The sequence below is a fragment of the Pholis gunnellus genome (assembly GCF_910591455.1).
Source record: "Pholis gunnellus genome assembly, chromosome: 7".
Classification (NCBI taxonomy): Eukaryota; Metazoa; Chordata; class Actinopteri; order Perciformes; family Pholidae; genus Pholis; species Pholis gunnellus.
The window spans coordinates 1,704,950-1,727,200 of record NC_136533.1 but is presented as its reverse complement, the minus strand read 5'-3'; the positions used below and the strand labels follow the sequence as shown (position 1 = coordinate 1,727,200).

The window sequence follows — 22,251 nt, the reverse complement described above, 5'->3', positions numbered from 1 at the left end:
CACGTACGAGGAACGGGGCCCTGGAAAGCAGCAGCGAGGACTCGTCGGTCGCATTCTGCAAACTCACCACTAGATGTCACCAAATCCTCCACACTGGCCCTTTAAATGAAGTCATTTAAAACAGAATCACAAAAACAGCTTTTAAACTTAAACTTTCTTCGGATTCTATTTCCTAAAACATGAAAACATGATAATTGTTTTCGTACCGTTGGTGATTCACGTTCAGCATCAAACAGTCGACTCAGAAGACTTTCATTAAAAATATCTCGTCATTTTTATTAACTTTGAAGTCGTACACAAACAGTTGGTAGCAAATATACATATATACAACTTCCTTTAGAACGAACACGAGGAAAGTGAAACTGTACAACAGACAGCCGAGTCCTTTGGCACTTAATGTTCAGGTTCAGAGGGAAGTTAAGAGGAAAACACAACATGGAGAGAACCGGGAGAACCTGGAGAACCTTTATCTGCATTCTGGAGTCTTTGACGAGTCGACACGTGATTATCTGTTTCATGTTTTAACCCAAAAACTACAAATCGCTGATATTTTGACACGTGTCAAACTGAAGCTAACAGACCATTTTAGATCATTTTTCTCGTTCGTGGTGGATTCAGGGTCGCTCAGACATCCCAAACTTCAGTTGTGTGACCGGATTAGACTCAAATCTCACAGCATCTTTGAATGTTTCTAACATTCCTGAACAAACACAAACCTTCTGTCATCTATCAGTGATTCAAGGCTACGGAAGCCCTGAGAGGAAACACACAGAAAATGAAAAGGTCTGATCTGAAATGATTTTACTCCATAACTAACAATAAACACTCCATGTTTGTTGTTGTAATACTGATTTCAGCCACAAGAGAAAGAAAGAAAGTCCTCATAGAACTTGAAGTGGTGGACTTCTGCCTCTTGTGGCCACAAAGAGTATTACAACAACAAAGAACAAGAGAAACAACTGTTCAGTCAGTAGCTGCAGTTAAACCAGTTTAAATGCTGTGGTTTGTTTTTCAAAGCAGAAACATTTAACTTCATTTCTTTATAGTTTTAAAATCTATTGAACAGACTCCATCACAGTGAACTCGTCTTGTTGAAGAAACATTTTGATTTGAGGCCAGAAGGATTCTTTTAAAGCTGATAAAGATCCTTCAACTTGTTTTATTAAAATAAACTGGACATTTAGCAGCATCAGCGCCCTCTGGTGGACAGACTGTGTAATGGAGACTTCATTTATTAATGACCTGAAACATCTCAACGATAACGAGATCCACGCTGAGGTCTGTTCATGTGGATTAATCAGTGCTGCCAATAAACTAATGTGTTCAAATGCAGAAACATAATCTACTCAGACCAGTGATTAAACTAAGAGAGAGGAGGAGGAGGAGGAGGAGGAAGACTAGAAGGTCGTAACAGAAGACGTGATCATGTTTCATCACATTCTCACGTTTTAAATCCAAAGTTTGTTTATAAATGTAGAAGATCAGCAGAAGTTTAACTGATGATAAAACGTTAGACCTGATGTTCACTGTGATGGATTCATTTTAACACTTTACAGAAACGAATGAAGATCAAAGGCTGAGTGGAGAAGTAGCAGGAAAATACATCACACACACACACACACACCTACACACACCTACACACACACACACACACACACACACACACACACACACACACACACACACACACACACACACACACACACACACACACACACACACACACACACACACACACACACACTAACTGGCACCATTTTCCTCCGTCAGACTTCCTGAGCAGCTGAGCTGAAGGTCTGAACACTGAATTTGACCTTTGACTCGTGTAAACTTTCTGTGGGAGACACAACGTCCCAGTGTGACCAGCGTCTGGCTCTCTGTGCAGGTCAAAGGTCACCAGACGAGCAGTAACCTCAAATAAAAAAGGTCAAACTAAAAAGATGAAATGTTTTGTTTCCTCGAGTCGATCCGTCACAGTTATCAGCTTTTTATGCGTCTGCACAGATAAAAGTTGAGTTTTATTTTCCACACAGACAGAGTCCTCTCCGTGTGTGTGTGTGTGTGTGTGTGTGTGTGTGTGTGTGTGTGTGTGTGTGTGTGTGTGTGTGTGTGTGTGTGTGTGTGTGTGTGTGTGTGTGTGTGTGTGTGTGTGTGTGTGTGAGATTGTCTGGTCTGAGGAAGAGGAAGAGGAGGAGAGTCCTTCCTCATTCACTCCCACCTGTAGAGCTTCAGCATCTTCTCCGTCAGCGAGGCCAGGAAGTGTTCTCCATTCACTGAGAACGGACTGATGTCCAACACGGGGAGGTCAGCAGGGAGCTTCTGGAGCAGAGAACCACTGGAGGCATCCCACACCTGAGGGGGGGGAGATATTCAGCAACTTGTGTCTCTTTCAAATGAAAAATAAACCATTAAACACATAAATTACATCATCAAATGTACATTAAAATCACAATAAATACATTTATCCCCCCCGACTGACCATGGTGGAGTTGGACGCCTCGTCCCCGGCACAGACCAGCGTTCCTCCTCCGTCTGGACTCCTGAAGACGGCGTTCTTGGTGAGCAGCTTGCAGGACGAGCCGGCGCCGAACGTCTGGACGGGAGAGCAGGAGCAGGAGGGCAGCTGACTGGAGTCCTGCTGGGGGGTCCTGGTGAGAGCCATGAGGACGCAGCGCAGGGACGGGTTAGAGCGGCCTGGAGGGGGGGGGGCATGATGAATAACATCAATCATGAATAAGGTCATTACAATGCATAAATAAAGATAGAAATAAGTGTGTGTGTGTGTGTGTGTCTCACCTGGCCTGTAGGTGACCAGGCAGTGTCGGCTCTCCGTCTCCACCTGGATGTCGGTGCAGCCGGCTGACTCCAGCGGCAGCGCGTGCGGCCGGTACGTGGTCTCGTTGACCTGCTCCCAGAAGCAGGCGCCCTCCAGGGAGCCGGCGATCAGCCCGCCGCACGGGAACGGGCTGGAGGCCGCCCGCGGGACGTAGCACAGGGACGCCACGGGACACCTGGAGGGGGCGGGACACCACACACACACACACATACACACACACGCTAAAAAGACAACTAACAAACTGTGGTCGATTACTTTTGTCCTTTAAATCCACTTGTGCGATTTCTTAATTAAAAGGTATTTGAACCGGACCACTAACATTTTAGATGCTTTTAGAAACAGGAAGTGTTAAAAATCTACATTTGAGGAAATATTTTGCAGCCAAATTCAAATCCATTCAATCCTTATAATACATCTAATACTTCTGTCTTTACAGGACTCATAAAGGTAATAAAGTAGCCCATGAATATGAGCTTACAGATGATCACAGTGTGTGTGTGTGTGTGTGTGTGTGTGTGTGTGTGTACCTGGAGCGTAGCGGCAGCAGCTCCTGGACGTGGGTGCTGGTGTCTCTGGTGTCGTAGACGAGCACGGAGCCGTTGCTCAGACCTGCGTAGACGTAGTTGCTGTTGTCCAAACACCAGCAGCAGCTCCACACGGGTTTACCCGCGTTGTAGGTCTGAACCACCGTGTTGGTCAGCAGACTGAAACACACACACACACACACACACACACACACACACACACACACACACACACACACACACACACACACACACACACACACACACACACACACACACACACACACACACACACACACGCTATAATGTACCTTCAGCCAGTACTCATGTTCACGGAGCAGAGCCTGAAGGCATCATCATGTAACTGAAGTGAACCTCCGTTGGTTAGCCGTTAGCGCTGCTGCTAACGTTACTAGCTCTCCTCTGATTGGCTGTTTACAAAGTGACATCATCAGAGATCAGAGACCGGATCTATTAGATATCTATCGATAGAATCCGAGGTTCACATGCGCAAAGAGTCCTTTCATTACACGGCGACATCGTCGGCGTACCTGGTCAGCTTGATGGTGTTGTCCAGAGCGGCCGACAGCAGCAGGCTGTCGTTCTGCCTGTTGAAGCACAGACCTCGGATCTGTTTGCTGTGGATGGGGACGTACTGACTCGCCTTCATGTTGACCACGCTCACCTTCTTCACGCCACAACCTGGACCGGAGGAGACGAGGGAGGAAAGCCGGAGAGAGCGTGAGACCGAGCAGGCGGAGGAACGCATTTTAGACGCCTAAAAGAATGCTGGCGGATCACAAACAGGAAGTAAACGGCGTCTCACCGGGGACCAGCGTGGCGTGAGGCGACGGCTGCGAGGCCAGCAGGCAGCTCAGCGCTTCGCAGTAGGACAGAACCCTGGAGCCGCCGGCCTGAGACACCAGCACCGCCTTGGAGAAGCCGTACTGGGCCGTCCTGGAGCCGCCCGCCCGCTGGGACGCGCTGCCGAGGAGGAGGAGCGAGCTCAACGCCGAGGAGGACGAGGAGGAGGAGGAAGAGGAGAGCGAGCTTCTGCCGGCGTGAGCCATCAGAGTCCTCAGCTCCTACGCAGAGAGAGGAGAGGTTTCATTTATCTGTGACAAGAGAAAAACACTCTGGTCCTGAAATCTACGAGTCCAGAACGCGACGGATCTTCACCAATTAATTATGCATTTTAATTAAATCCCTGAAATAGCAACGGACGGGAATAAAAATCTTATTTTATATTGTTGCTTTCACTGATTCTCTTTTCATGTAAAGTGCGTTAGAACACCTTTCAAAGCAGTAAACGAAATAAATGTTCATTATTATTATTATTATTCTTCTGAGTTGTTTTAATACGGCCAAGTACACTTTAATTCTGACACAAATAAAGATGAAAGGCTGTAAAATTACTTTCATATTAAGTAATGTGGTAATTCATGATTATGATTATTCTGTGAGTAAATTATAAGAATATGAATTTTTAAAAAGTGCAAAAAAAAAATCTTTTTAAAAAAGGATTTTAAATTTGACTTTTGATGTGAATTAATTGACTAATTTAATCACCGTTATTATTCTTTATTATTCTCTTACATGCAAACGTTGATGACCTGGGCTGTGCCTTAATGCACAACATTTATCTTTATTATTATATTTATTTAGTATTTCCAGTGTTCTTGATGTGTTTGAAATCTTCACTATTTTCATAATAAAAAATAATTGATGAAAGTTATAAAGTGATTAATTATTAATGTCGTCAATAAACCCTCATGTGCTCCAGATGTAACGGAGCGACCTCGTCTCTTTGTTACTAATAAAGAAAATATGAACTTAATTGTTAAAAGATCTGAAATAAATACGTTATAATGTAACTTTTCAACCCACGAGAAAGGATCGCTTTAATTACGAGAACAAACTCGTTAAACTATTAAACTAAACGTTAAACGTGCTCAGATACCTGCAGCTCTTGTTGTGCTTGTCCGTATTTGTTGGTGACGACCTGCAGCTTCAGTTTGTACTGAGCTGATTCCAGCTCAGCCTTCCTCCTCAGAGACTGCTCCTGCTCCAGAGACCTGCACACACACACACACACACACACACACACACACACACACACACACACACACACACACACACACACACACACACACACACACACACACACACACACACACACACACACACACACACACACACACACACACACACAGAGACACACACACAATATTCTTTCATTAAATCTTGCTGACAACTTGTGGACGGAGCGTTTGTGCTCACATCGTGTTCTTTACGTGAGCAACAGATCAGTGGAGGTTATTCAAAGTGTGGACAGAAGCTGCTGTTTCTGGAGATAAAGAAACAACATTTAACATTTGAGTCTAAATGTTTTCTATCTCGTATCTTTTAGGAGTCGTGTCCACCGAAGTGTTTCTCCTCCTGACTGTAAACAGCAGGAAGTCCTCTGGCACGCTTTGGTTGCGATGATACGGAACATCTACAGTAATGAAGTCGCTCAGCGCCGGCTCACGCTGTAGCGTTTGTAGCGAAGCGGAAACACGCAGCGCTACAAACGAGACATCACAGCTCACCACTAAACCGAGCTGGTTCCTAAACAACTTAACGTTTGGACCCAACATTTGAAGCGCTTCAGGGGACGGATGTTGACTTCCACATCGACTCGATGAACCTTCGCTGACGTCGTGTGTCGGAAGTGAAGCGGAGAGAGAAACTTCACTCACTTCTTTAAGCTCTCTTGCTCAGAGTTGTCGAGCGCTCTCAGCTTCGGAGCGTAGAGCAGAACGATGTCCGAACGCTTCGCCTTCTTGTTGCACTGAAGAGAAACAAACAAAGGTGTGACGTGCGGGATAAGACGCAGCGGCGGAGGAGCCGTTAAGCACAGTGAGGTCACCGACCTGTGGACATTTAGCAGACGGGCCCTGAGCCTTCACCCAGCGCTGGATGCAGGTGAAGCCGAAGAGGTGTCCGCAGCGCAGAGCGGACAGCCGGTGCTCGCCCGCCGTCGTCCACGCCTCGAAGCAGATGGAGCAGATGTCGCCTTCGCCCTCTTCCGGTGGCGACGGCTGGACGGACGCCGAGGCCACGGGAACCGGCTGGAGGCGGAACGTGATTAAAAGAGATAAAGAGTCTTACCAAAACACCGAAGCTACAGATTCAAAATGATGTCGGTGTGACATGAAAATATCGGCTCTTCATCGGGTACAGGTGAGGAGATTAAACACTAACACGGTGTTAATGTTTGTAGGCTCACAGACAGGATTTTACAACATTTTCTCCTCTGTCTTGATGCTTGTGAGGCAAACGGACTGTTTATAAGAGGTAGTCGTGACATTCGCACATTCGTTTGAGGACTCAAACTGAGGAGGAGTGACGTAGAGACGCCGTATACGTCTCTGGTAGAGACCTGTCAATCACTGTGTAGCCCCGCCCCTAAAGCATCCCCTGCTTTATGGTCTGTGTGACTCTAAATGGACCATCATTTACTAAATGAACATCATGCTGTATTGAAGAAGACTTGAAACTAGAGATTGAGACCATAAACTCATGTTTACAATGTTTACTGAGGGAATAAATCAAGAGAGAAGTAGAGTCATTTTCTCATAGACTTCTATACAACCAGAGGAGTCGCCCCCTGGTGGACACTAGAGAGAATGCAGCTTTAACACGTGACGCTTTGGCTTCACTTTTCAGTGAGTGTTTGGAAGAGGTGTGAATGTTACCTGGACGTTCTGGTTCTGAGCTTCTTTCCTTTCGCCATCTGCAGCTGTTCTAGAGTCTGAATACAGTCAAACAAAAAGAGAAAACGTAACTCTCAGAACACAACAGAGAGACTCTGCACGGGTCTGTTAAACCAACGAGCGATGTAAAGTGAACGCCGGTCAGACTCACTGGTCGGGCCGCCCTCCTGTGGTCGTGTGTGTTGGACGGAGGCGTTGAGTCGAGGACCAGCAGGCGGCGCCGGGTCGACGGGCCCCGGAGCGGCAGGCGGGCCTTCTTCACGCCCACCCTCCTCCGCATCCTCCTCCTCCTCGTCAGAATCGCTGACCTCTGTGGTGCTGCCGGACTCTGGCTCGGCCACGCTGGCAGCCGGCGCCCGGAGCAGGAAGTCTGGAAATCCTCTAGAGGGCGCTGCAGTCTGGCTGGGGTAGTGCACCCTGAGGCCCTGTCTGCAGGAGCACGCACACACACACACACACACACACACACACACACACACACACACACACACACACACACACACACACACACACACACACACACACACACACACACACACACACACACACACACACACAGGTTTAACATCTCAGGAGGACACGGAACAGCTGCTGAGAGGAGACCCGAGGATCTGAGCTGTCCTTGAATAAAGCCTTCTTCGTGCACTGGTTCTGGGTACCTGAGTCTCCTCCGTATGGTCGCCCCCTGAGCCGCTGAAGGTGCGGCTGCGGAGCCGACGCCCACGGCTCTCTGACTGAACGCCCAGGTGGCAGGAAGCCTGGGCGGAGCACGAGCCGCCGTCCGTCGCCCTTCGTTGTCTTCGTCGTCGTCGTCGTCCACCTCGGTGCTGCTGCCGGAGTCTGAGATGACGTGTGGCTCGTTGGCGAGCGCTGCTGCTGCTGCTGCTGCAGCAGCGTTAACCGAACGCTGTCTGCTGCCTCCTCCTCCTCCTCCTCCTCCTCCTCCTCCCTGGACCTCCCCTGGGGAGTCCACCTCCATGGCCTCCATCTGCACATCAGCACGGTGGGAAAAAACCACAGGTCAGATAGTTTCAATTCAATTTATTTTGTAGAGAATCACAAATCTGCCTCAAAACACAAAGAATCTGTGCAATATAAATACACAATACAACTATTCTGTCTGTATATATAATATTTTAGTTATTGTGGATTTTTTACTTTTTTAATATTCGTTACTGTTTATTACTTATTTAAACATATTTTTACAGACTGGCTTTTATGTGATGTCGTCGCTTTTCTGTTTTATTTGTTGATTTTACAAAATGATTTTATTAAATATATATATTTTTTTAATCTTATTTTTTCTCATATTGACTGTCTCACTGGTCTTTCTGTTATTTTTATTATTTCCTTGTTTTTGCTGCTTTGTCTGTCAAAGCACTTTGTAAACTCTGTTTTTAAAGGTGCTATATAAATAAAGTTATTATTATTATTATTATTAACCTGCATGTTGTGCTAACTGGCCAGCTAACCGAAGTACAGATGCCTCTGACTGTCAACAGTCCAATAAATTACCTTTTAAGTGTAAATATCTACCCGTTGTATGTGAGGGTAAATACATGACGTTGTGATGCCTTTTGCGGCTAAGCGCCGCACTAGAGACCGTGGTCTCCTCCGGGGCCTCCAAGTAGAAACAGAAGCGGACAGCAGCTACTTGTACTCAATTCACACTTTACTGAACTTTACGTGATTACGCTTCTTTGACGCGCACATTAGCAACGTTATAGAACAACACAGACATATTAATAATAATAATAATAATCAGATTCTCTCCGTTCTGGTGCCCTTGGTAACCACGGACGCTTGAGCTAAACCTAGCTTAGCATTTGTGTGGTTGTGAAGCTGTTTTTAATACCTTAAATTAGACATTTATTAAAGTCGATACATGACAATCTAGCTATATAAAATGTGGTGTTTTCATTGAAAATAAGCGTGATAAAACGGGTCCGCTTGGTGTCTTTGGCTGGTTAGCGCGGCTAGCTAGTTAGCTAGCTCCTCGGGCTGTAGCAGCAGCTGCGGAGAGAAGCAGACACTCCTCGTTACCTGTATGGAAGTGAAGGTTTAACAGCCGCCGATCCGGCTCTGGAAGACCACGCAGAGTAACAACATGGTTCCACGGATACAAGACACAAATCAAACGGGGAGTAAATGCAGTCAGGACCCGCGGTCAGGGATCGAATCTCCCGGCGCGTAAGAACCGCTCCGCCCGCCCCATCCTGCCGCGACGTCACCGCCGAAGATCGTATGTTGAGAAGATGAATCACTCCCGATTCTACTGGAACGGTTGCGGAAGCAGTAAATTGGAGAATTTCATACAAATAAAGTTTAATATCAAACATTTAAAATTAAATTAATCATCCTCTCTGTGCAACTCATACATACCTGTCGTTTTCCTCGAGGTTACGCTTTAATTTACTTGTGATCTCGAGATAATGGCATTCAAAAGTTTATAGAATGGCCATTCTCGGCTTCCGTAATAGAGTAGTCAAATATTTTACTTTAGTAAAAACTAAAAACAGCAATAGCACAGTGTATAATAAATACTCTGATACAAGTAAAAGTCCTGTCATCAACATTTTACGTGAGTAAAAGCACAAAAGTATTAGCATGTACTCATTATGTAGAATGTCCTATTTCAGAATAATATCTAATTATTGGTGCATTCATTTGTTCCTGACTTTAATGTTGCGGTTGGTAGAGGTGGAGGTCATTTAAATGTATTTATATACTGCTGGGAAGCTTGTGAACTCTTAACCTGTAATAATAAATCACAATTTATTTATGATTATATTTTGTATTATGTATAATCAGAATCTGCAAAGTAACTAAAGTTATTAAATAAATGTAGCAAAGTAAAAAGTACAATATTTTCCTCTGACTAGTGGAGTTGCTCAAGTAAAGTACAAGTATCTTAAAATTGTACTTTCCATCACTGATTATGAAATTAGAGTGGCAAACGTGTTGTTTGTTTTCTTATTTCATTGAGAATCTTTTAAATAAAAGAACACAGATGTTTTTGGTTCATTGCACTTTAACACAAATTAACCCTCAAATCAAACAGTGGCTTTTCTTATCTGCTTCCTGGTTATGTGCATCATCTGCAGATATTCCATTAGAGATCATTCTGCTATCAAACTAATATTACTTAATTTGAACATCGGTCACAATTGGAAATAAAACTAAAAAAGAAGAACGAAAATTATCCAATATACACACACTTGAATTAAAAAAAAGGGCATGAAGATGTGAAAATGAAAAGAGTGAATACATTTGTAATATTTCAGTTAGATGATTTGATTTTAAGGGTTTATTGGAAAGAGTAAAAAGAAGACAAGCAATGGTGTTTTTTTGGTTTGTTTATTGATTTTATTCGGCATATTTCAACGTTTAAGCAGCCATGTTGAATCAAACACGCTTTTATTTGCAGAGAGGATTTGTGCTCATGCGGTCATGGATTTAATTAGTGAACGGGACCTATCGGGCACAGGGGCCCCCCTGACCTTCACCTACCAAATGTCATTAATAAGATCCATACCAACCAAGAAGAGATTAAAAATGACCCCAAAGAAATATAAAACAACTACAAAGAGACACACAACAGCAACAAAAAGAGGCTAAACAACTTGTCTTACTCATGTAGGAGAGGCGTTGGGGCCTTTTGCATGTCTGTGTCCAGGGGCCCATAGTGAAGCGAAGTCACGCTCCCTCCGGTGGACGACAGTGGGACTTTATTTCAGATCTATGGGAGTCAATGTTTTTTTGTATTTTTTTTATCCCGTTTGAATTGTGCCATGAATGAAGTTCGTCAATTTAAAAGTAACTTTTTCAAGTCATGATAGTTGCATTTCGTCAAAAACTGTTGACATATAAGACCATGTTGTTTTTGTCGCCAGCAGTGTACAGGAAGTAACCATATTTAGACTGAGGAGGAGTGACGTAGAGACAACGAATACGCAAAGCATCCCCTGCTTTATGGTCTGTTTGACTCTAAATGTTTTTCTCCTCTGTCTTGATGCTTGTGAGGCAAACGGACTGTTTATAAGAGGTAGTCGTGACGTCGCACATTCGTTTGAGGACTCAAACTGAGGAGGAGTGACGTAGAGACGCCGTATACGTCTCTGGTAGAGACCTGTCAATCACTGTGTAGCCCCGCCCCCTAAAGCATCCCCTGCTTTATGGTCTGTGTGACTCTAAATGGACCATCAATTACTAAATGAACATCATGCTGTATTGAAGAAGACTTGAAACTAGAGATTGAGACCATAAACTCATGTTTACAATGTTTACTGAGGTAATAAATCAAGAGAGAAGTAGAGTCATTTTCTCATAGACTTCTGTATAGAAGTCTATGAGAGTCAGCCCCCTGGTGGAGTAGTAGTGCAGTAGTCGCCCCCTGGTGGACACTAGAGAGAATGCAGCTTTAACACATGAAGCTTTGACTTCACTCTTCAGAACTGGAGGTTGTCGCCTGCTCTCACTCGTTCTTTCTCTTCCCGGGTGATAAAAAGAGTCGGTGCAAGATAACGTTACATTTGTACGTGGAACACATAGCTAAGTTTGCTAGCTAGCAAGCCAAGCTAACGGCCATGTTGGTGACGTACGCGAGACAATGAGTAACTGAGAGGTTTCACGGTCCTATGACAAAGCAAATCAAACTGAGACTTTCTTGACTTTCAAAATGATCTTTTAAATTGACGAACAATATATGTTTAATTCACGACTCAATTCAGAAAAAAAAGAAAGAAATCGTCTTTCCCCATTGATTAGCAGGTATGTGCTTCTCATGAATGTTTAGTGAGTGCCTGTCGTTGTGTGGTTGATAAGTGCTGTAAAATAAAGTAGTACCGCTGAAATCACAGTATCATCTGTTACCCTGAAATTACCCTGAAATTAATAAAAAAAACAAAAAACCTCAGCAGGAGCTTTGGCCCCTTAACATGCAATAATTTCTTAAAAAACATTTAAAGTTACAATGCAGGTTATTTTTATCCAAGAGTCACAGTGAACTACATTAAATGAAAAAACAAAAGTATGGCTTTTAGTGTAAACATTCCGTGTGGATTATAAAGAAGTTACAGGCCAGTTTTATGACTCTTCTCCTGAGGATGTCGTCTGTGACCAGAAGCCCTGAGTGCTGCTGACGAAGAGGCAGAGCGATGAAGAGGCTCACAGCTTCTCTAACTGTGCCACCACGTTTTGCAGTTTATCCACCAGCTCTGCAGAAGAGAAAGACAGACATTTTTGTGTTAATTTTAAAGTACATTATTCACAATTTGCCGCAATATTGAAATAATGTAAATATTTTTTTAAATTTTTATTTATGAATTAATAACAGCCACAGTCCTCTGTAGCCAATCAAATGCAAAGAATTTGATTTAAATCCCTCTTGTAAGTGTACGCTGCTCAAATACTCCGTTTCCCTCCAGCGGGTCCAGCAATACGTCCTGGGTCTCCAGCAGCGTGGTGTCGGTGTTGGCTCCCAGAGAGGAGAAGCTCTGCTCCTGGAGGAGGAGGAGGAGGAGGAGGAGCTCAGCTCCCAGCAGCTGCTGCTGCAGGTCCAAGGCTGCAGGTGAAGCCGGATCCGGGTCTGTCCACGGTGGACCGGTCTCTGCTGGAGGATCTGGGTCTGTCCACGGTGGACCGGTCTCTGCTGGAGGATCTGGGTCTGTCCACGGTGGACCGGTCTCTGCTGGAGAATCCGGGTCTGTCCACAGTGGACCGGTCTCTGCTGGAGGATCTGGGTCTGTCCACGGTGGACCGGTCTCTGCTGGAGTCTGAGCTGAAGGAGTTTCTGGTGAACCTGCATGAGTTCATCTGGTTTCACCAGAATCCGACCCGGTGGCTCCGATGACGAGCATCAAGAATAACTCTATAGAAATAGACCATCTTCTCTCTGATGGTCTCTTTACTGATGGAGGTCTGATAGAGGATCAGGACTACACTGAGACTGGTTCAGGGCCAGTTAGAGGTTCCATGTAGTAACATAACATAAAAAAATGTTTATAGAACCGAGTATTTTACCTCACAAAGTCTTTCAGAATGTTAAAGAAACCTTAGAAAGTTTTCCTATTTTTCTCCGTCAAAAATCAATTCTTTTACCCCCATAAACACCAACCGTCCACTTAAAGACCTTCAAATTATCCATTGAATCCTGTTCACTCATTTGTAAGCAGATACAGTATCTGAATGTACCTGAAGGTAACAGTGTGTGTGATGATGGCAGTGGTTGAAGGTTACCTCCAGCAGATGGTCTCTGGAAGCCATCATAGGCCCGACACTCGTCGATCACATCCGCCAGTCCTTTGGGACAATCCCCCCGATTGGGAAGCTCCTCTTTAAATTTCCCTTTGCACACTTTGTCATAGATGTCCTTGTTTGACCAACCTGGAAAAAAAGTGAGAAAACATTAAGAACATAAGTTATTATATAGTCTACTTTAGTCAAACTTTTAGACTAATCCTTCATACTCCGTCGTCTTGTGTGACTGTAGGGACGGCTGTTTCGTTGTTGGGTGGATTCCCATTTTGTGCAGACATTCATGCTCCCCAGTGGATGAATGCTAATAACTTTGGAGACCCACAAACTGTTCATATTTACAGTTTTTAAGTTAAATGTCTCGACATATTGTTGTTGTCATATTTGGGACACACATTCCGGTTCCCCTGAAGATGAACTGTAATAACTCTGGTGACCCTTTGAATTTCTACCTAGTGCTATCATCACGTCAACATTAGCATCAGCATGTTAGCATTGTCATTGTGAGCGTGTTAGCATTTAGCTCAAAGCACCACTGCTTCTATGTGCAGAGCTGCTAGCGTGACTCCTGAGTCTTGTTTATTTAACAGTCACCATGTTACAGTTATACCAGAAATAAATGAATGCACGGAAATGCACCCACGAGGGTTTGATCGTGGTGATAATTTAAGGTTTACTTAAAAAAAGCCTCTTATTACTTAAAAGCCACGGCTTGTTATTTGAGTTATGCGTTTGTGCAGCTGAGCCAAGTAAAGCTGAAAGTTAAAAAAAAGGCGTCACAATTTGGAGTAAGTGTGGGTTTCATGTGACTATTCAAGAGAATGTCACACTGGTTTGACAATACTATCTATACTGCTTCAATAGTGAGTTATTTTAAAAGTACAACTGCCCCGCTGGTCCATTGTCTCTGTAAAGCTCAGACTTACATCGTTAAATAAAGTGTAAAATTGTCACAAAATGTTTGATCATGCTGTATCTACGAAACACATAAACGTAACTTAAAGATAAAACATACTCTTACTTCTATATGGGATTGAGATTAATCATGCACCCAACCATGGTGAGCAACCATAGCGTCCCTTTTTATTTTTTTCACATATAGCTGTCAAACCAAAAGGAGTTGAGTCCTTGATGCTAAAAACAGTAAGTTAAGTGTTGGACGTTGTTCTGCAGATACGTACCATCATAAGGTCTGCTGCCGCTTGCAACTTCCCACAGGACGATTCCAAAGCTGAAAGACAAACATCTCCAAGTTAGTGAGAAACATTCATTCTATTTTATTAAAGATGACCTCCACTCAGAGCTCAGAATTTTATAATTTCTACAGGATCTGTGTTAAAGCAAAAGGTTTATTTGTGGTGAGATTTTGAATGGGACGTGAAGAATAAAATGGTTTTGATGAAATATCACAATTTTAAGCTTTGATTCGGTTGTATTTTTTTTGACAAAAGCATGGGTCACACAAGATGTGTTCAAAGACCGCCGGAAAGATGAAAATCCGACAATTCTGTTTTTACAGCTTCCTGCTATGATGAACAGTGTAGTTTTATAGTTTAAAGAAAACATGCTTTTCAATTCCGCCGATGGGTTTCGGGGGTTCAGAGGTTTGATAAGGCCGTTAGTAACAACTCAAACCCTTAATGAAATATTAACATCTCATGAATCCTAATTAAGGTCGTTTATACTCAACACGCTGCTTTATTCTCTGAAACGCCACGAGGGCGTACAAACAAAATGAACTGTGGAGAATCAAAAAGATGAACGTAACTCATAGATATGCACATAGACTGTAGGTGTACCTGAAAAAAACATCATGAACCAACCTCCACAATGACGAGGAGGGATTGTAATTAACTGTAAACTCATATTCACGGACTACTTTATTGCCTTTGTACAAACCCTGTAAAGAAACACGTAAAGTATTAAAAATATTATAAGGAAACAAAGGTTGAATATCCTGCAGACTATTTGATTTGGCTGCAAAATATTTACTTCAATGTAAATATAAGTAATGCTTTTAAATGTTCCGTTTAAAAGCATTTAAAAGCAAATTGTCCTAAAACCACGAGACGGTTGGTATCTGACCTGTAGATCTCACACTCTTTGCTGTAGATGTGGTTGATGTCGTGGAGCATCTCTGGAGAGGAGTAGCACAGGGACCTGATCGCTGTGTCCTTCGTCGGCCTTCTCAGCGACGTCTCAGTTTTTGCCAGCTCAAAGCCTCCCAGCTAACAACAACAACAACAACAACAAATCAAGACTTCATTCAATCCCCCCCAACGCCTTTAATACCTCCAACCAGTGGGCTTTCAGCAATCCCAGCATGCACTGGCTTCAGTACCTTGACTGTGTAGCCTTCAGCCACCAGGAACTTGTTGCTGTTGATGCATCCGTGAACCTTCGATTTTTCTTCAGTCTGGTGAAGTCTAAGAGAAAACAGAGATCATGATCATGACGGTACCTTCTATCGTCAACAATAAACCACACAGATAGAATTTAGATGGCACACAATGGTGGAAAGTAACTAAGTACATTTAATCAAGTACTGCAACTTAAGTACAATTTGAGGTACTTTATACTTCTACTCCCCAACATTTCAGGTGGAAACATTGCACTTCTTACTCCACTAGCTAATTAATATAGTTTCTCTGCAGATTCAGATTTCAACCCCAAAAAAATTATTAAATTATGATGTATTATTATGGATTAAGCCACCCAGCAGCATCTAAAGTAATTAGAAATAGCTCCACTTTTATCAGCTGCAACACTGAAGTGATGAACCCAAATACATATATAATCAAGTAATATTCGGTAGATCCAGTATATTTTCATGCTGATACTTTTGCACTTTTACTTAAGTAAATTTCCACACTGTGGTATTGTTATTTTTTTAACTTAAGTAAAAGATTTGAATACTTCTTCCGCCACCGGTTATAATTAAATTTGTATAAAGGAAAAAGGTGTGTGTATCAATGAAAACATGATAACTTATTATTTTTTAAAATTTGAAATGAACTTCTTTTTAGAAATGTTTGTATAATGCTAATACTTTAAAAACTCAAGTAAGATTTGAAATGCAGGATTGTTTTCTAGATTAATTGATTCATCGTTTGGTCTGAAAATGTCAGAAAATAGTGAAAAATATCCATCCCAGTTTCTAACAGCCTGAAACCCAAACATATTCAGTTTAATATACTATTTAAAAAAGCAGGAGATCTCCATATTTAAGTTTAAGTTATATTTGAGAGGCTGAGAAACAGCTTTTTCTGCCATTGTTGCATAAAAAACATGTACTTAAAAGATGAATTAATATAAAGTAGTTGTTGGCGATTATTTTTCTGTCAATTGACCAATCGTTGAACCAATCTTGAAAGAGAGTATTTTTACACTGTGGTATTACTATTTTACTCCTGCCTAAATTTCTGAGTACTTCTTCCACAACTGCATGCCCAAAACATCAGTGATCCTCTTTCAGTGTTACGGGCAAAAATGCAATTTTACTTTTTTAATCCGCCTTCAGAAATAAATGTCATTGTAGAAGACTGACCGGTAGAGTCCTCGCGCTGCGTCCCGACACATCCGAGCTTTGGTGTGCCAAGACAGACTGTTACCTTCAGAGACCAGAACCTGAAGGAGACTTCCCTTCTCACAGTACTCCATGATGATGAGGAACTGAGGCTTGGGTCCTAAAAACAGCTCACGTTAATGTTATTTTAAAGATGCAATGTGCCCGATACTCTTTGAAGTCCTTTACATTCTCCAGTTCACTCACCGTCCTCATCCTGGACACAGATGCCAAACATTCGCAGGATGTTGGGCGATTCAAACCGCTTCATGGTTTCAACCTCCTTCTTAAAAAATTTCCGCAATTCGCTGAAGACAATGTTGACAAAGAATATTTGACAGTTACAGTACGTCCCATACTAATACACAAGGCTGTGTGTGAACACGAAGACTGAGCAGTCACTGTCATGAAAATCTGCAGATGTGAAGTCAATATATCCACAGCGACATTTGCGGTTTTACAGTATATGTTTTATTTAGATCAAATCCCATTAATTAACATAAAATGTTTTCATGGCCTAAAGCTAATCAACGCATCCTTGTAAGCCTTAAAGCTGCCTGGAAAATGACATTGGTTTGAGAAAAGTGCAGAGATAATTATGGGGCTCCATGTTCACAAAAAGCCAAATGTGTCTCAAAATCAGAACTGCATCTTGGATGGAGGTCTTTCTTTTAGCTTGAGTGGCAAAGAGTCGAGCTAAGAGCGAAAATAAGTCGTTCATACGACTCAGGCCCCGTCTACACGTGCACAGATATTTTCTGTAAAAATATTATTCTGTCCACACCACCCTGCGCTTTACAAAATAACACTGTCCACATGAAAACACAAGAAAACGTTGATTGGGAGTCTCGTATGAAATATTCAGACATCTCAGTGGCCTTTCAGGAGCAGTATCCTGCCAAGAAGACTCTGAGAAGGTGTAGAACGAGTTTCTTCAGGAAAGAGACGTGATAGATACGAATGATTCAGAAAAGTGGCACAGACCTCGGGCTGGTGTTCAAAGGGTCAGTGTATCTCTTGATGGCCACTGTGAATCCGTGGTACTCTCCTTTGTAGACCTCTGAGGTTGACGTTGCCATGAAGGGCTTTTTGGGCTGTTCGTAGTTTATCTCGCGTGGTTTGATCATTCGGATGTCTTCGACAGTGACGCTTGGCTTATTCACTATGGAAACACATGTTCACAGGTTAGTTTATGTTTGATTATATTAAGTGCTTCCCAATTACAGCTATATGATGTTCATTAAACCCAAACAATTAGTTAGTTGTTGTTTAAACCTATTGTTGGTTTTGTTGCCTCAATGTAACTGTTGGTTTAGTAGACAAAAACGTGCTGAATGTGGGACACGAAAAAAAGAAATGGACAATTTGTCTCTCTGTACATAAAACCAATAGACTGCATTTCGTGAGACTGTGTTGCCCTTTAAGTTGATATGGTGAACCTGAACTTATTTCCCCATCCAGCAGTTACAGAGCAACATGAACGTTCCTGTGGAGTTGTGTTTGTGTCCACCTGATGAATGCATTCGTAGTGTATGTTACAGAGGTTTTGGTTTACTCACAGATGTTAAAAACCTTTTTCACGTTGGTATTCAGGATTTCCATTTCTTTCTGCATGGCATCGGTTTTCTTCTGCTGCTCCTCCATGTATTGCAGGAGCACTGAGGAGCAAACAGAAAATAGGCCCAACAGCAGGCCATCTCTTGAGTAGTTTGGCCTATTAGCAACATTTTTGTCCATCTGGGCTTTTCGTAATACAAAAGTGACTGAAAACCTTGCAGGTTAACGTCAGCTGTTGTTTAAGGTGATTAAAACCCAAAGGTAAATTGATAAAGTGCTACATTATCAGTGCACAGTAACTGCTTTGAGTTGTCCGATGAGGGGAACGCTTGCAGGACATAAACAAGTGTTTATAAAGATTCAAGAGTCCTTGAAAAAGGTCCCGCACTGGAAAGGTAACTTAAGCCATAACACAGTTTTTTGTATTTTTAACCATCTGAAAAGAACATCAATTATCCCGATGCACCTGATGTAAATTCACAAGTTAAATGAATTAAAACTACAAGATCAAATTTAAGCTCATGTGGTTTGACTGAGCTGATTCTAATCATCTTCCCTCAACAAACTCTACAAAGGCAAAGTCCACATCAGTTCTGCTCACGTGTCTGCAGCTCGGCGTCGTCCTCCTTCCTGTCCACCTCGTCTTCTTTTTGCCTGGAGGCCAATTCAAAGACCTGGTGGAGCACGTTGCTCTGCTCCACCTGCAGAGCTCCAGACAAGACCTGGAAGGCGTCATTGAGGCGATTGTTCACACTGTTGAACTCTTCTTCGTGGCTGCCGGCGTTCAGGAGGCGCTTCACCCAGGTGGCCAGAGTGTATTTCTCGATGAGCGCCTTTGCCGATTCCAGAGTGAAGAAGAGTTCATTGAGGGGTTTTTCTACGTCGGCAGTGGTTGGTCCCTGCTCCCTCTTTTTGATGGACCTCACCAGCTCGTCCAGGGCTTTGACTCGGTGACAAACACGCTGGCTGCACTTCTTATTGGCCTTCACCTTCTCAACCAGGGCGTAGATCTCTGAGGCAATGGACAGGATGGGGTCAACGAAGTCCATGTTCAGCTGGAGAGAATGAAAATGGAATAAATCCGAGCTGAAAGCAAATCAGATCAAGTTTAAGATGGTAAATGGACCTGTACTTGTATAGTGCTTTTCTAGTCCTCCGACCACTCAAAGTGATTTAACGTTACATGCCATTCACCCATTAACACCCATTGATATACTGATGACAGGGGCAAAAAAAATCATACCCTTCTTTATGGTCTGTTTGACTCTAAATGGACCATCATTTACTAAATGAACATCATGCTGTATTGAAGAAGACTTGAAACTAGAGATTGAGACCATAAACTCATGTTTACAATGTTTACTGAGGTAATAAATCAAGAGAGAAGTAGAGTCATTTTCTCATAGACTTCTATACAACCAGAGGAGTCGCCCCGGATATTTCCGTCTTGACCAACAGATAAACTGTTGCCGTCCCGAGAGCTATGCAGCTAACATGGCTAATAAAAATAACACTACATATTAGTCAAACAAATCTCTGAAACGTTCAAATATTGCTTTTGTTTTAGTTTTATCCCTTTGTTTTTACCACTGGATCATTTTACTTATACTTCAAGTTGCTTCACTGAGCAACAGCTGATTTATCTGTGTGTGAAGTAAACTGGTTGATTAAAATTAAACGTATTGCTCTGTAACACCCCCCCCCCCCATCTATAATAACTCTTCTGCAGCTGCACAGATTGAGTTCGTATTGATTTCTTGTTTGCCCACAAATCCTCAGCTGCTCAGACTCAAATACAGAAGATTTCAAATGTATTAGTTTGGCAGGTAAATACTTGTTCTTTTGTCCTCTCTCCCCTCTGTGCATTCATTTGTATGAGCAGGTAAACGCTCACCTAAAAGACAAAGCTTCCTCTCCTCAGACACTCAGAGAGGGAGTCACCGCTCGCTGTTGCCCTGCAGGGAATAACTTGTCTTTGAGTTCGACAGTTTTCAACACGTTTCAACAACGCATGCCAGCAACACATTAAAAGCTTGTTGTACTATACTGTGGATCTATACTAAGCTGCTCACAGAGCCAATAACGAGTGGACACATCAGGAGGTGTCATCCGAGACGTTTACTATCCAGACGATTTAAAAAAAACATAAAGATTATTTACCTGCAATGAAAAGCCTCTCGTCTCAGGTAGTTCTTGTGTGTTTTTGTGTTGAAATGAAACTGCAGCCCACAGCTCCTCCCTCTGCAGCTCACTACTTCCTGTTTCCTCTGCGGAACCCCCCCCCCCCCTTGAGCTTTATTCCTGACACACCCATGAGTGTTTATTTACTTCACCACTGAAGGAGAAGAAACAGAACTCACTCCAGACAAGATGAAACCTGACCAACTGTTATATTAATGATTGATCAGTCACATCCATGAATAGACCAAGCAAGAACAGTTGGGTTGATGGATTGTTGCATGTATAGGAAAAAGGAAAAACAACACTTTTGTTAACATTTGTGGCTCATTCATGAAATTCTGGACGGGGATGATTTTGCCTCGGCTTTGAAGAGAGCTACTAGAGCTACAGTATCCTCTCTTTTCATCCACAAAGTTGTAATTTAAGTACCGTGTCAGCAAAATAAAGCAGTGAAACGTGCCTTACTTCCATTAAATCCCATGTAATGTATGTGTGTGTTTTGTTTAGGTGTGCCTTTGTGTGCAATGTGAAGTGCATGTTTTTATATGTTATATCATGTAAGAAAATTCAATAAACATAAATTTGTCAAAAAAACAAAACAAGACAAAGAGGAAGAGAATTCATCTTTTCACAGAACCTTGTCACTGTTGTTGCAAAAGGGAAACATGCACTCAAATCCTTCACTGCAGTAAAAGTACTAATACCACACTGTGACAATACTCCCCCTATAGTAAAAGTTATTACATTATCAGCAAAATGTTCTGAAAGTAAAAGTATTGAGAGTAAAGTAAAATGTTCTATTTCTTATATAGGATGTTTCTGGATCAATATTATGGATCAAAATCAACCTCATTCAACGGTTCGTATGTTATCTTACAAAGAAGTAACGTCTCAATTTTCATGCAAGTACAGCAACACGTGTTGATTTACGCTGGTTACATGAATACAGTCTTTTCAAAAATCTTTTTAGGCAACAAAACTACTTAGTCAGGTTCAGGAAATGATTGTCGTTTGGGTTAAAATAACTATTGAAATACGGAAGTAAAATGACAAATAAATCAACGTTGACTTCTCGTTTCACAAGAGGAACAAACGGTTTCCTGGAGGAGACACCGTGTTTTGTTTGAGCCAGTGACCTCCTGCTCTGTGTGGGTTATTTTGTGGTCTTTATACTTCCTGGTTCATGATTAAGTAGATAACATTCAGATTCATTTTGTGGGACATCTTATAATTACAGTGCATGTATTTTTCGTATAGCTACGAACGCTGAATGAGAACAGCCTGTACTGCTGCATTAATGTGTATGTTGCATTTTAACTCCTTTATATCCTGTTGGCTTCGGTAATCTACATCAATACATCACATATAATGGTGTTTTCTTTCTACGTTAACGCCGTTCAGACGTTTGTTTACCAACCAGACGGTTAAAGTCTGTTTTCGGCTGGGTTGATGCACAACGAACCTCATAAAAACATAAAGTTTTATTGAGCCAATAAACCTTTGAACATCCCGCTTATATTAAAAAAATACATTGAATTAACTGTATTGTGATTGAGTACAGATGCTGGGAACCTT

General features: G+C 42.4%; 2 protein-coding genes across 4 annotated transcripts; both read right to left on the bottom strand.

The window, feature by feature from the left end:
* Nucleotides 1-2,163: 2,163 nt before the first annotated feature.
* rfwd3 (ring finger and WD repeat domain 3) lies at nt 2,164-8,106 on the bottom strand (the record flags this gene model as incomplete). The annotated part of the gene is made up of 12 exons (XM_079163444.1): nt 2,164-2,352; nt 2,480-2,694; nt 2,797-3,011; nt 3,364-3,540; nt 3,912-4,062; nt 4,187-4,445; nt 5,321-5,435; nt 6,102-6,193; nt 6,276-6,473; nt 7,101-7,156; nt 7,270-7,547; nt 7,778-8,106. The coding sequence occupies 12 exons, from the start codon at nt 8,104-8,106 to the stop codon at nt 2,209-2,211; spliced, it is 2,229 nt and encodes a 742-aa protein (XP_079019570.1). The 3' UTR covers nt 2,164-2,208.
* A 2,365-nt stretch (nt 8,107-10,471) lies between these two features.
* Nucleotides 10,472-20,748, bottom strand: LOC306698492 (mixed lineage kinase domain-like protein). 3 transcript variants are annotated; one of them, XM_079162805.1, is made up of 11 exons: nt 20,656-20,748; nt 19,097-19,581; nt 18,498-18,596; nt 17,923-18,100; nt 17,146-17,246; nt 16,921-17,059; nt 15,715-15,799; nt 15,459-15,601; nt 14,555-14,604; nt 13,356-13,502; nt 10,472-12,334 (listed from the first exon to the last, which is right to left on the bottom strand). In XM_079162805.1, exons 2-11 carry the CDS (start codon nt 19,542-19,544, stop codon nt 12,285-12,287), a joined length of 1,440 nt encoding a protein of 479 aa, XP_079018931.1. In that variant the 5' UTR covers nt 19,545-19,581; nt 20,656-20,748; the 3' UTR covers nt 10,472-12,284. The 3 variants fall into 3 exon arrangements, with proteins under 3 accessions (XP_079018931.1, XP_079018932.1, XP_079018933.1); XM_079162806.1 differs by having other exon boundaries at nt 19,097-19,550; nt 20,656-20,733; XM_079162807.1 differs by lacking the exon at nt 20,656-20,748 and adding an exon at nt 20,390-20,406 and having other exon boundaries at nt 19,097-19,550.
* Between the last annotated feature and the right edge of the window lie 1,503 nt (nt 20,749-22,251).

What these genes read in the sequence shown, in the direction of transcription:
- LOC306698492 (XM_079162805.1), bottom strand. Translation starts at nt 19,544, where the DNA reads ATGGACTTCGTTGACCCCATCCTGTCCATTGCCTCAGAGATCTACGCC. An exon ending in CTGAAGGCTACACAGTCAAG is followed by an intron (nt 15,602 to 15,714) that starts GTACTGAAGCCA and finishes TGTTGTTGTTAG; the next exon opens with CTGGGAGGCTTTGAGCTGGC. An exon ending in CGGCAGCAGACCTTATGATG is followed by an intron (nt 13,503 to 14,554) that starts GTACGTATCTGC and finishes CTTTTTTTCCAG; the next exon opens with GTTGGTCAAACAAGGACATC.